The sequence below is a fragment of the Schistocerca cancellata genome, chromosome 1 (assembly GCF_023864275.1).
Source record: "Schistocerca cancellata isolate TAMUIC-IGC-003103 chromosome 1, iqSchCanc2.1, whole genome shotgun sequence".
In the NCBI taxonomy this organism is placed as follows: Eukaryota; Metazoa; Arthropoda; class Insecta; order Orthoptera; family Acrididae; genus Schistocerca; species Schistocerca cancellata.
This window is the reverse complement of record NC_064626.1, coordinates 1,056,532,570-1,056,547,835: the sequence shown is the minus strand read 5'-3', so window position 1 is coordinate 1,056,547,835 and position 15,266 is coordinate 1,056,532,570. Positions and strand designations below refer to the sequence as shown.

The window sequence follows — 15,266 nt, the reverse complement described above, 5'->3', positions numbered from 1 at the left end:
CTAACAACTCCCCCAGACACTTGTTGTCTTATATAGGATGCCGACTGCAGCGCTGTACTTTGCCTAATTACGTATCTCAGTATTTGAATACGCATGCCTATACCAGTTTCTCTGGCGCTTTAGTGCAGAGTATAGAGAAGAAGACTGAAAGATGGCTTCACCCTTACAGTCGGTGTTATTAAGCTCCTCACTCTAATAAAATGAGATTACCGTCTCAGCGTGATTTAAGTCTATAGTTAATTTGATCTGCTTATTAAAAATGAAGGGATTATGTCGGAAACGGCATAGCGCTTCTCAGTTCTACCAACAGTTTGCTACCTCGACGATAAAAAGCCACTCCCTGGTCACGGAACCATTCGAGAACTCACATCATTGGAAAATCGCTTCCTCCACCCCGGACATTGTTTCTTCTTGCCGAAAATATTGGGTATCGAATGGTGCAAGATCTGGACAACATGATGGTTCAGCGTCCGCCACGTCTGTGCGGTCTTGACCATGTTATTGGCACCATTTCACTGTATCTGAACTCGACATTGCATTTGGTCTATATACCGCGTGAACTTCAAGGTGAATATGCTTGCAATGTAGACGTTTTGACCACAAGAGTCACCTTGTACTGTGTACAGTTTTGGAGTGCGTTTCCAGTTGCCAAATCATTTTATTCCCTCACTGTGATGCACCGGTTGTCTGTACCGCAGCAGAAATATCTGCAGACGCACGGGGTAGCCGTGCGGTCTAGGCCGCCTTGTCACGGTCCGCGCAGCTCCCCCCGTCAGAGGTTCGAGTCCTCCCTCGGGTATGGAAGTGTGTATTGTCCTTAGAGTAAGTTAATTTTAGTTAGATTAAGTAGTAGGTAAGCTTAGAGACCGATGACCTCACCAGTTTGGTCCCATAAGAACTTACCACAAATTTTCATTTTTCCAAACTGTCTGCAGGAAACCAGGAATATGTATTCTTTTCTGAAAAATGTGCGACTCTTTTTACCCAACGGGCTTAGCGTAGGTCGACTTGGATAACATACTCTCCGAACGTCCCACATATTAGTCTAGTGCAGGAACTGGATACTTGCTCTTAATGTAAAGAAATGCAAAGCCGTGGACTTCACGAAAGGTAAAACCATGGTCTCATTTGATTACAGCTGTAATGGGTCATAACTAGACGCACTGACGTGATACAAATGTTTGGGAGTATTAATATTGAAACATTTGAAGTGAAATGAATACGTTGTTTCAGTTTCAGGTAAAGCAAGAGGCAGGTAGTGACTCGTTGTTAAGACGAACCACCAGCAGCTTCTGCCACAAAGACTTCCACCTCACCATTTAAACATACGCTATACTAAAGGCCAAGACACTAAAACACCTCAGACTAAACTTCGAATGTGAACCAACTTGAAAACCCCATCCTCTAAACGTATGAAGTCCACAACAGACCAAAAGTACTAACCGGACAAACATTACAATTCTATACCATCGACCACGCCTACAGAGCCTTAACACGATCTATCCTCTCAATACATCAAAATTATCTGCATTTCTGCTCCTCCAACATTATAGCATTCGCTCAAAATCCTTGAACGTCATGTGCTCACCATCACTTTTCCCCTCCTATTTCTACCATAGCGGAGAGGAAATCTGACTTATGCAAGACGCCTTTGTAGTTTTGTTTTCGCTCATAAGTGTTTCAGCAGTTTTTGTGCTGTCTTCAGTGGGTTTATTTGTCCATTTTTCTTCTGCAAAATTGTTGCTACATGTTAACCACTAAATAAACTTTTTTTAAATGTTTACATTTGTAAAATGAGTGATTATTGTCAAATATTTTACATTAATTTTCATAGAGTACAAAGTCGAGACATGTATCACTGAGTTGACACATTCTGTGTCGTTTATTTACGATCTGTCTAAAGGTTCTAGTTTTGTAATACGTTTGGAAATAAATTAGATGTATGTATTTGTTTATATACCTCACATGCAGCTATTGGATGTTTATGCTAGTAGCTCTGGGTCTGCTAAGCAGTCTACAGCTAGTCATGTGCAAACAGTAAAACGTTATTCTATTTTTTATTTATTATGCATTTCGAACCAGAATCACTATGTACCGAGTTAATTAGTGCGTTACTTACGGTTCTTGATGTGGTGCTGTTTTTACTTTGTCTCGAGCTAACACGTCTATTTCTTGCGCTTTTGTACACATTTCGGATTTCTTACACATTACGCAAACTTGACCCCAACCACCCAGTTGTTTGACCTATGATATCCAGCACTTGTACTTGCTGCATTCCTCAGCCTCACACCCAAACACGCTCCGCGTTCTGTCACAGCGAAACATTAATCAGTCCCTTTTGACTGACCTACCAGGTCTATCAGGATACACATTTTCATCTTCTCCACACTCGAGTTCTTCCCTTTTCAATAGCTTGTTTCAGGGCCTTCTTCCACATCATTTTCACCTTTTTTCTTCCCAAAACAGTAGCACAAAATTAACGCATGTACAGCTGACTCCAGCCTCAGAACCAGTATAGCACATTTTTCATTCTTCCTTACTCGCTCATAGCCACAAAACCGCAGATTAGCCAAATATCGTTTGAAAATTCAAAGAAAGTCCTCATTACTTTAATTTATAAACTATGTGTAATTAAACATCATTTCCATGTTTTAATATCATTTTTATATTTTAAATCTCTGTGGCTGCAAAGCGGATGTAATCGTGGATTTAATCACGGGACAGCAACTGGTCGTAACCAGTTTGATGTAAAAAAACTGTTATTTGCAACTTTGACTGTAATCTACAACAAACTGGAATGTAATTGTTACCACTACCATGGCACTCCTTAGGCCAAGGGGAATGAAATAATATAAGATAAAAACAAACTTTATCGTTAGATCAGCACTCTATGCGCAGCGAACGAAATCTCCCTGCAGCTACAAAGTTCATCATGACATTTGTGCCGGCCGCGGTGGTCTAGTGGTTCTAGGCGCGCACTCCGGAACCGCGCGGCTGCTACGGTCGCAGGTTCGAATCCTGCCTCGGGCATGGATGTGTGTGATGTCCTTAGGTTAGTTAGGTTTAAGTAGTTCTAAGTTCTAGGGGACTGATGACCACAGATGTTAAGTCCCATAGTGCTCAGAGCCATTTGAACCATTTTTTGACATTTGTCTATCATCAATCGCTGTCGTTTTCAGGGCCAGTATGTGCTGGAGTCGTCGGTCTCAAGATGCCCCGCTATTGTCTGTTCGGCGACACTGTCAACACGGCATCGCGAATGGAATCTACAGGATTACGTGAGTTTTGAATTTATAATTATCAGACACTCTCCATGTACCTATTAGCCGGTATGTCCACCTTGGCACGGATAACAGCGGCGACGCGTCGTGTCATGGAAGCAATGAGGCCTTGACAGGTCGCTGGAAGGAGTTCATAGACCATCTGCACACAGACACATACACACACACACACACACACACACACACGTCGCCTAATTCCCGTAAATTGCGCGGGAGGGGGCGAAGAGCACTGACGGCACGTCCATTCACATCCCGGATATGTTCGATCGGGTTCAGATCTGGCGAATTGGAGGAGGGGGGCGGGGGGGGGGGGGTAGCACATCAACTGGAACTCGCCACTCGCCACTGTGTTTCTAAGGCCACTCCATCACATCTCTGGCCTTGTGACATGGCGCATTATCTTGCTGAAAAATGCCACTGCCGTCGGGAAACACGATCGTCATGAAAGGGTGTACGTGTTATGCAAACAGTGTAAGATACTCTTTGACCGCCTTGGTGCCATGCACGAGATCCACTGGACCCATAGATGGCATCGTGAATGTTCCCCAGAGCACAATGGAGCAGCTACCACCTTGTCTCCGTCCCGCAGTAAAGGTGTCAAGGACTTGTTCCCCTGAAGGACGACGGATTCACGCCCTCGGGATCATCGGACCATGTAACACTCCGCCACTGCGTCAACGTGCAAAGCCGGTAGTCACGTGCCCATTTCAGTCGTAGTTGTCGATGTCCTACCGTTAACATTGGAAAGTGAATGGGTCGCCGGCTGCGGAGATTCATCGTAGGAGTGTTCGGTGCACTGTGTGTTTGGACACACTTGTACTATGCCCAGCATTAAAGTCTGATGTTAGTTCCGCCGCAGTTCGCCGGCTGTCCTGTTTTACCGGTATGCCCAGCCTACAACGTCCGATACCTGTAATGAGGGAGGTCACCCAACCCCACCCAGCTCCACGACGTACGGACGTGGTACCACCTTGGCTTCGCCACGTGTTGGAGATGCCCACCACAGCACTCCTCTAACACCCGCCGAGTCGTGCAGTTTCCGAAATGTTCGTGCCGATCCTCTGGGCCATAACTACAGGGTGTTTCAAAAATGACCGGTATATTTGAAACGGCAATAAAAACTAAACGAGCAGCGATAGAAATACACCGTTTGTTGCAATATGCTTGGGATAGGAGTACATTTTCAGGAAGACAAACTTTCGAAATTACATTAGTTACAACTTTCAACAACAGATGGCGCTGCGGTCTGGGAAACTCTATAGTACGATATTTTCCACATATCCACCATGCGTAGCAATAATATGGCGTAGTCTCTGAATGAAATTACCCGAAACCTTTGACAACGTGTCTGGCGGAATGGCTTCACATGCAGATGAGATGTACTGCTTCAGCTGTTCAATTGTTTCTGGATTCTGGCGGTACACCTGGTCTTTCAAGTGTCCCCACAGAAAGAAGTCACAGGGGTTCATGTCTGGCGAATAGGGAGGCCAATCCACGCCGCCTCCTGTATGTTTCGGGTAGCCCAAAGCAATCACACGATCATCGAAATATTCATTCAGGAAATTAAAGACGTCGGCCTACGATGTGGCCGGGCACCATCTTGCATAAACCACGAGGTGTTCGCAGTGTCGTCTAAGGCAGTTTGTACCGCCACAAATTCACGAAGAATGTCCAGATAGCGTGATGCAGTAATCGTTTCGGATCTGAAAAAGGGGCCAATGATTCCTTTGGAAGAAATGGCGGCCCAGACCAGTGCTTTTTGAGGATGCAGGGACGATGGGACTGCAACATGGGGCTTTTCAGTTCCCCATATGCGCCAGTTCTGTTTATTGACGAAGCCGTCCAGGTAAAAATAAGCTTCGTCAGTAAACCAAATGCTGCCCACATGCATATCGCCGTCATCAATCCTGTGCACTATATCGTTAGCGAATGTCTCTCGTGCAGCAATGGTAGCGGCGCTGAGGGGTTGTCGCGTTTGAATTTTGTATGGATAGAGGTGTAAACTCTGGCGCATGAGACGATACGTGGACGTTGGCGTCATTTGGACCGCAGCTGCAACACGGCGAACGGAAACCCGAGGCCGCTGTTGGATCACCTGCTGCACTAGCTGCGCGTTGCCCTCTGTGGTTGCCGTACGCGGTCGCCCTACCTTTCCAGCACGTTCATCCGTCACGTTCCCAGTCCGGTGAAATTTTTCAAACAGATCCTTTATTGTATCGCTTTTCGGTCCTTTGGTTACATTAAACCTCCGTTGAAAGCTTCGTCTTGTTGCAACAACACTGTGTTCTAGGCGGTGGAATTCCAACACCAGAAAAATCCTCTGTTCTAAGGAATAAACCATGTTGTCTACAGCACACTTGCACGTTGTGAACAGCACACGCTTACAGCAGAAAGACGACGTACAGAATGGCGCACCCACAGACTGCGTTGTCTTCTATATCTTTCACATCACTTGCAGCGCCATCTGTTGTTGAAAATTGTAACTACTGTAATTTCGAAAGTTTGTCCGCCTGAAAATGTACTGTTGTCCCAAGCTATTGCAACAAACGGTGTATTTCTATCGCTGCTCGTTTAGTTTTTATTGCCGTTTCAAATATACCGGTCATTTTTGAAACACCCTGTATCTGCGCAGACAGATCGCGCATCTTCCTCATTCTACACACGGCTAGCACGCTCACTGATACTACATGCAGTGCGTGTATCCGACTAGCGGTCATTCCTCGTCAGGCGACGCTGCTATTGCCTGGACGGGTTTATATAGAAAGTAGGACGGTGGCCATAATGTTCCGCCTGATCAGTGTATATCCTTCAGTAACTAGTTAGATTGCGCCTCTCATGCAAACATCTACTCTTTTTGTAATGGCAGATTTTTTGTCTCATAGACTTAAAGAGATACTGTCAAAAAGTAAAACCTAGTTATTTTAGTCACATTTTCAGGTTAAATCAAAAGAACATAGCCGGTTTCAAGCTCTATGCAGAGTTTTCTAATCTTGCTAGTTGATTCCTATGAACGCGGTATAAAGGATTCACTGTCATGTAGGTATAGTCTCACCTAAGTGAGATAAAGTAAGGTGGGGCTAAATGAATCATTTCAACGTTTTAGGACCCAAAGGGGTGGTAAATAGTTTATTACGATTGTTAAATTGTAATGATGAATAAATCGTAGCTACGAGGGTTGAAACTTTAATAGTGGCAAATATTTATTTACAGCTCGCACAAAACAGATACGTGTTTCAAAGTTTTACTGACCTTCAAAGTAGTCACCAGCATAGTGTATAACACGTTGCCAGTGATGAGGAAGTCGTAGGATTCTCTTAGCAGTGCCAGTTGTGTTGACAGTTCAAGCGGCGAGGTCTATTGCCCGACGAATTTGTAGCAGTTCTGAAGCGAATGGCGTGAAGTGTTTCCTTCAGTTTCTAAATCAGTTTGAACTCGCGAGGGCTTAAGTCAGGGATCTGCAGTAGGTGGTGTAGCACTTAGCAGCCTCATCAGTCGCATAAATCAGCAACAGCTTGCACTGTACGTGCTTGAGCATTGTCCTGCAAAACAACGGTCAAGTCCTGCAGAAAGTGTCACCATTTCTGTCTCTAAGCTGGTCGTAGGTTGTGTTCCAAAAATTAACAGCATAGGGACAGAAATGATGAAACTTTCTACAGGACCTGACCATCATTTTGCAGGACAGTGCTCAAGCACTTACAGTGAAGGCTGTTACTGATTTGTTTGACTGATGGGGATGCTAAGTGCTATACCACCTACTGCACTCCGCTGACTTAAGCCCTAGTGAATTAAACTCGATTTCTAAACTGAAGGCAACACCTCACTTCATTCGATTCAGAACTGCTAAAAATTCGTCGGGCAATAGACCGCATCGCTCGAACTGTTGACACAACTGGTACTGCTAAGATTATCCTACGACTTCCACATCGCTGGCAACGGGTTATGCACACTGCTGGTGACTACTTTGAAGGTCAGTAAAACTTTGATACACGTATCTATTTTGTACGAGCTGTAAATAAATAATTGCCACTATTAAAGTTCCAATCCTCGTATAAGTTTTATGTAATAAAGATACATTTCGTCAAGATCTGTTCTTCTTCATTGTAAACAGCAAAATTTAAAATGGTGAAACAATAGAAAATTTAAAAGTTTGTGGGGTTATTGAACAGTAAATGGGACTAAGTGAATCACTGTAAGCTGTCACAGAGTTATACACAATACAAAGATTACACTTTCTAACTGTTCCAGCAGCTGTTACGTGCATTACCCGCAGCAAAATTGGTTTCAACCAGCAGCTCCCATACAAATTTCTTGAAACCACACCTTGCACTTATCACATCTTGTCCATTCCCCATTCTTCACAAGTCTGGGGTAATAACATTCGATGCTGCACAAACCTCAAGGTATGTTTTATTCCTAAGACTCAGCTTCAAGTGACGATCAAGATTAGTTCTCTTCTGGATCTGAAGATGTCTCTCGAACATCTAGCGTATTTTTTCAACACTTGATCTTCTGTCTTTGAGGGTTTTCAAATTGAAATTTTCTCCTCTCTCTTGTAAGACTGAGATGAACTGGTGAAGTCAGATGACAAGCTGAATTCTTATCTTTCCTTGCAGTTAGGATTAGAAGGAGTAGCAGGGACTGGATTTACTTCTGATTTTGTGGTAACAGAGCGGGAATCATCATTTAGGAATGTGAATGAAGGAAGGAATAAGTGTGATGGCATTTTGTTGCGATCGAAGGGCAAAATTCCTATGCACTCAAATCCCTTCACAGCATTTCCTACATTAGCTGCACGTCTCCAGGTGACATCGAAAATTTTACCAAAAACAGATTTTGTTACGGTAGCTGAATGATGATTGTGTATAATTAGGCTACATAAATAATAAAGAAGAAATAATGCATATTATATTCCGATCCAAATAGCCCCAAAAAGTCTGATTCACATGCCCCATTCACTCTTTGTTTTTATATGTTATCAGCTGCTCAAATTCACAACAGATGTCGCTAGCTGTATTGTTTAGTTACTTGCTGGATGCTATAAACTGGTAGCGCAAAGATTTATAATTAGCATTCATATATTTCAACAAGAGACCTTATTTTAAACAGACTTAATATTGCGCGGTGAAATATTATAAGTAATACCGTCTTACCTCTTCTTTTTCCTTCTGGATGATTACTATATGGATTAAATATATTTGGAAAAAGCTTTTTGCAGCTTGTGCATGACCTGTCTACCAACGGTCTTGTAACATAATGCCGTACGACCTGCACACGTGGGCTGACCAGTAGAATATTTTCGTATTTCTAACCACATAGCCCCAAGATTCAGTAAGCACCACCCTAACATATACGGCTGCCTGCGTCGATGGGGCATCTTCTAATTCGTCTGATTTGATACTACATCAGCAGAGACTCGTCTACGCTTTGAATAACTACATCCATATCACAGACACTCAAGCAAACATCCTTGTTTGAAAACACTCCATAGAAGCTGAATCGATACTCACTAATGACCCTGACCAAAGCCATTACAACCACCTGCTTAATAGCGTGCTGGTCCACCCTGGGACACAATACAGCTGCGATTCTGAAGCATGGAGTAGACAAGTCCTTGATACCTTTCCCGAGGAATATAGTACAAAATGTCTACACATAGGTCAAGCAATTCACGTAAATTACGGGCCAGTGGTTCGAAGGCGTGGAGCAGGCACCTGACAGTGTTCCAGCGAGTTTGATGTCAAAGACATCAACTTGAGTTCATTATCGTGCCCAGAAAACCACTTTAGCACGATTTTGGCCTAATTGCATCTTGGTGGAAGAAGTCGTCACCATCGGGGAAGATACCAAGCACGGAGGGATGCTGGTGGTCCGTAATAAAGATCACATAATGCACCTCGGGGAAGATCAGTTTGGATTCCGTAGAAATGTTGGAACACGTGAGGCAATACTGACCTTACGACTTATCTTAGAAGAAAGATTAAGAAAAGGCAAACCTACGTTTCTAGCATTTGTAGACTTAGAGAAAGCTTTTGACAATGTTAACTGGAATACTCTCTTTCAAATTCTGAAGGTGGCAGGGGTAAAATACAGGGAGCGAAAGGCTATTTACAGTTTGTACAGAAACCAGATGGCAGTTATAAGAGTCGAGGGGCATGAAAGGGAAGCAGTGGTTGGGAAAGGAGTAAGACAGGGTTGTAGCCTCTCCCCGATGTTATTCAATCTGTATATTGAGCAAGCAGTAAAGGAAACAAAAGAAAAATTCGGAGTAGGTATTAAAATTCATTGAGAAGAAGTAAAAACTTTGAGGTTCGCCGATGACATTGTAATTCTGTCAGAGACAGCAAAGGACTTGGAAGAGCAGTTGAACGGAATGGACAGTGTCTTGAAAGGAGGATATAAGATGAACATCAACAAAAGCAAAACGAGGATAATGGAATGTAGTCGAATTAAGTCGGGTGATGCTGAGGGAATTAGATTAGGAAATGAGACACATAAAGTAGTAAAGGAGTTTTGCTATTTAGGGAGTAAAATAACCGATGATGGTCGAAGTAGAGAGGATATAAAATGTAGACTGGCAATGGGAAGGAAAGCGTTTCTCAAGAAGAGGAATTTGTTAACATCTAGTATAGATTTAAGTGTCAGGAAGTCGTTTCTGAAAGTATTTGTATGGAGTGTAGCCATGTATGGAAGTGAAACATGGACGATAACTAGTTTGGACAAGAAGAGAATAGAAGCTTTCGAAATGTGGTGCTACAGAAGAATGCTGAAGATAAGGTGGGTCGATCACGTAACTAATGAGGAGGTATTGAATAGGATTGGGGAGAAGAGAAGTTTGTGGCACAACTTGACTAGAAGAAGGGATCGGTTGGTAGGACATGTTTTGAGGCATCAAGGGATCACAAATTTAGCATTGGAGGGCAGTGTGGAGGGTAAAAATCGTAGAGGGAGACCAAGAGATGAATACACTAAGCAGATTCAGAAGGATGTAGGTTGCAGTAGATACTGGGAGATGAAGAAGCTTGCACAGGATAGAGTAGCATGGAGAGCTGCATCAAACCAGTCTCAGGACTGAAGACCACAACAACAACAACAATGCACTATTGTCATGATGCCTTCGATTACTACCACACGTCCCGTGGAAACATAGGTCAGTCACCCCTATAGCATGATACTGCTCTCACGGGACTGTTTCGAGCAGACATTCACCCGGGTGACAGCGGATTCGAAAACGACCATAGGTCTGATATAACCAGAAACTTAAAACTTTTCCAGTTATCCTCGGTCCAGTCTCAGTGATCCACTGCCCACTGCAATCGTAACTGAGTTGTTTGGTCACCATGGAACACGTGCGTTGAGCGGTACGCTTCGAAACACTCGTGCTTGCACTAGCAATTTACTTCGTCGTCAGAGGTGTCACAGATCGCCGCCTATACCGCTTCACATAGCGTGCAAGGTTTCTGTGATGAGGTGTGGACGTGTCCCTCACTCATGATTTCATTGTCCTTCAACCACTTTCCATAGACGCTCGCGACAGTGAGAATCGTACAGCCGACCGGCTTCACTGTTTCGGAGATGCAAGTTCCCAGGCGATGGGACGTAACACCCTTTGTCATAGCCGCTAATGTCAGCGGATTTCCACATTTGCGGTCAATATCGTCACTAGAATGATTCCATATTTGTCTTTGCTCCGCTTACACTATCCGATCAAAAGCTTTCCGATACCGCCATGTAATTTGGATTGGGACTGGAATGCGCAAAATGCTGTGGATAATGTTATATGGAAAATGATGTGGGATGTCTGTTTGGGAAGGTGGGATAGGGGTATTAGGAGAAGAAGGGACTGACAGCTGAGTAAGAGAGGGCAGGAACCTTCTTATAGTTGATTTCAGGGATACGTTCATGGTCTGGGAGGAAAGGTGATGGAAATTAAGTTAATAAAGGACATGGAGAGTTTGGAGATCAAGGGAAGATGGGATATGTTGATAGTGTACAGCAGCAGTTCATGGCTCTCAAGGATGGCGCAGCCTCTAGGGTACTGGGACTCTAATTACGGGAAATCTAGGAGAGGTTGTAATGGTCGCTTGGTCGTAGATATTGCTAATTGCTATAATCGCACTATTTCACTCCCATTTACGGAGCTTGTTAGCACTTGATGTTAGGTTGGCGCCATTAAAATGCATTGTGTTGTAGTAATCAATGCTGCTTGCTGGATCGCTGCTGTGTCTCGATACTGATGCTGGCTCTACATCTGGTTGTCTAGGGTTAAAACATGAGGTCCCGTGTTTTTTATGTGCTTTTGATGATAAAGAACGAGCGAAACCAACAAATATGTAAACTTCAAATATTTATTACTCTGGTGGCCATCTTAATTCCACTGTCCACCAAAGACCATGACACAACACAAAGTAGTATTTCCTTTACATGTTCTTTGCATTGTTTCTCTACCTCAAACAATAACACACAAACACACTTTACCAAAATGACATTCCGACTGCTTTCCAACCCTTCTTGCTGCTCGTATTTATAACATTGTCAAAGAACTACTAAAAAGAGATATAGTTTATAAGTCACATGTACATCTGTTATCATAATTTGTGCAGAAAAGTTATTAATTTGCATCGAGTGACATAATTTAACATGTTATTCAAATGACAGACAGATTTGTTGACTTGACAGAATAATTCTTTGTTACAAAAAGGCCGTTTTTTAGATGTTTGTCAATTGACTTCTCTAATTTGCATAAATAAGTAAATAACATGAATTATTAAGAATTACATTGGTTTTCGTCTAAAATAGGATTGATTTCGTGAATACTGAGTGAAACCGCTCCTAATGAACAAATAGGTTTCACTGGGTGAGTTTTATTTAAGGAGATCTAAAATACCAAAGTTGGCCACTATTTTTCGTACTTCACATTAATTATTTAAGATGAACTCAGTGTTTTTACATGATGACATTTGCTGTATCAGTGATCAAGTGATATTAACTTTTGTGTGGGTCAGTTATTCAGTATAATTTAATGGGTTGACTGTTTATGGAGACATGTTATGCAATCATTGTTAACATACACAATACCTTTGCTATAATCATAAATACTCATTAAACTAGTTTAATTTGGAGGGTATCGCATACTTCGGTACAGTAAAGCCTTTAATATGTTCCGTTACAAGGTGAAGGCAGTCCAGCTGTTTGAAGAAGTGTGTGAGTCTTTCCTAAATTTGGATGCTGTCATGTAAATGCAAAACTTCAAATAGACAAAACGAAACTGTAGTACATGAACACCCTTCCTTCAGCTGACAATCAACGACAATCAAATGTCATGCGTTTGAAAGTGCTCCATATACACAGTTGGCTGATCAGCTTTACATTTTGATGACCACTTAATCTCATACTACACGTTAGCGAATTTGCATTTATCCTAATTAGCTACTACAGCTGTTTGGTAACTTGTTTACGCTAGCCCTAATTGGACTTGCTTACAGCACTGAAGATCCACTGCAGCGCAGCCTGCAAGCGGCTGCTTGAACAGCTGGGGGGTTACCAGTTGGCGGAGCGCGGCCTGGTCTGCATGAAGGGGAAGGGCGAGCAGCTGACGTACTGGCTGCTGGGAGAGGAGCCGCGCATGCGCAGTGCGCGTACCGAGCAGCGCGCAGCCAGGCGGGCAGCCGGCAAAGCTCACCAGCAGCAGCAGCAGCAGCAGCAGGCGGCCAACGGCTGTCTGGGGCCGCGCTCGTCCTTGAAGAGCCGTCTGGCGAGGTGCTCCAGCCTGGAGTCGCCCAAGAGGCTGCGCTTCGGCGTCTGCACCGAGTATCCTCAGCTGCCGTCGCAGGCCGCCAACGTGGACGGCCACCCGCTCCTAGAGGTGGGACATTCACTTAGGCATCAAAGCTGGTGCCGTGTTCCTTGACTTGCGGAGTGCGTTCGATACAATTTCGAAATTCCGTTTCTACATCTACATCCATACTCCGCAAGCCACCTGACGGTGTGTGGCGGAGGGTACCTTGAGTACCTCTATCGGTTCTCCCTGCTATTCCAATCTCGTATTGTTCGTGGAAAGAAGGATTGTCGGTATGCCTCTGTGTGGGCTCCAATCTCTCTGATTTTATCCTCATGGTCTCTTCGCGAGATATACGTAGGAGGGAGCAATATACTGCTTGACTCTTCGGTGAAGGTATGTTCTCGAAACTTTGACAAAAGCCCGTACCGAGCTACTGAGTGTCTCTCCTGCAGAGTCTTCCACTGGAGTTTATCTATCATCTTCGTAACGCTTTCGCGATTACTAAATGATTCTGTAACGAAGCGCGCTGCTCTCCGTTGGATCTTCTGTATCTCTTCTATCAACCCTATCTGGTACGGATCCCACACTGCTGAGCAGTATTCTAGCAGTGGGCGAACAAGCGTACTGTAACCTACTTCCTTTGTTTTCGGATTGCATTTCCTTAGGATTCTTCCAATGACTCTCAGTCTGGCATCTGCTTTACCGACGATCAACATTATATGATCATTCCATTTTAAATCACTCCTAATGCGTACTCCCAGATAATTTATGGTATTAACTGCTTCCAGTTGCTGACCTGCTATTTTGTAGCTAAATGATAAAGGATCTATCTTTCTGTGTATTCGCAGCACATTACACTTGTCTACATTGAGATTCAATTGCCATTCCCTGCACCATGCGTCAATTCGCTGCAGATCCTCCTGCATTTCAGTACCATTTTCCATTGTTGCAACCTTTCGATACACCACAGCATCATCTGCAAAAAGCCTCAGTGAACTTCCGATGTCATCCACCAGGTCATTTATGTATATTGTGAATAGCAACGGTCCTATGACACTCCCCTGCGGCACACTTGAAATCACTCTTACTTCGGAGGACTTCTCTCCATTGAGAATGACGTACGGCGTCCTGTTATCTAGGAACTCCTCAATCCAATCACACAATTGCTCTGATAGTCCATATGCTCTTACTTTGTTCATTAAACGACTGTGGGGAACTGTATTGAACGCCTTGCGGAAGTCAAGAAACACGGCATCTACCTGCGAACCCGTGTCTATGGCCCTCCGAGTCTCGTGGACGAATAGCGCGAACTGGGTTTCACATGACCGTCTTTTTCGAAAAAAAAGTCATTATACTCGAACACAATACGTGTTCAAAAATTCTACAACTGATCGACGTTAGAGATATAGGTCTATAGTTCTGCACATCTGTTCGACGTCCCTTCTTGAAAACGGGGATGACCTGTGCCCTTTTCCAATCCTTTGGAACGCTACGCTCTTCTAGAGAGCTACGGTACACCGCTGCAAGAAGGGGGGCAAGTTCCTTTGCGTACTCTGTGTAAAATGGAACTGGTATCCCATCAGGTCCAGAGGCCTTTCCTGTTTTGAGCGATTTTAATTGTTTCTCTATCCCTCTGTCGTCTATTTCGATATCTACCATTTTGTCATCTGTGCGACAATCTAGAGAAGGAACTACAGTGCAATCTTGCTCTGTGAAACAACTTTGGAAAAAGACATTTAGTATTTCGGCCTTAAGTCTGTCATCCTCTGTTTCAGTACCATTTTGGTCACATAGTGTCTGGACATTTTGTTTTGATCCACCTACCGCTTTGACATAAGAGCAAAATTTCTTAGGATTTTCTGCCAAGTCAGTACATAGAACTTTACTTTCGAATTCATTGAACGCCTCTCGCATAGCCCTCCTCACACTACATTTCGCTTCGCGTAATTTTTGTTTGTCTGCAAGGCTTTGGCCATGTATATGTTTGCTGTGAAGTTCCCTTTGCTTCCGCAGCAGTTTTCTAACTCGGTTGTTGTACCACGGTGTGTTAGCGAGCAAAACATGAGCTCACCGCGCTCGGACCAGATTTCTGATTGAATACAGGATTTTCTACCAAACATAAGAGGACAAAATAGATAGATCTAACTGTAATTTCTGATGTGTCTTAGGGCCATAACAACTTGCAGGCTTGCTACTCTCTTTTAGAA

The 15,266-nt window shown here is 43.6% G+C and overlaps 1 protein-coding gene across 1 annotated transcript in view; it reads left to right on the top strand.

The window, feature by feature from the left end:
• The window catches only part of LOC126162937 (guanylate cyclase 32E), a 935,168-nt gene that overhangs the window by 898,456 nt on the left and 21,446 nt on the right, over nucleotides 1–15,266 (top strand). The window contains exons 22-23 of the mRNA XM_049919769.1: nucleotides 3,180–3,278; nucleotides 12,764–13,143. Coding sequence (XP_049775726.1) covers nucleotides 3,180–3,278; nucleotides 12,764–13,143 — 479 coding nt within the window. The remainder of the gene's footprint in view (nucleotides 1–3,179; nucleotides 3,279–12,763; nucleotides 13,144–15,266) is intronic.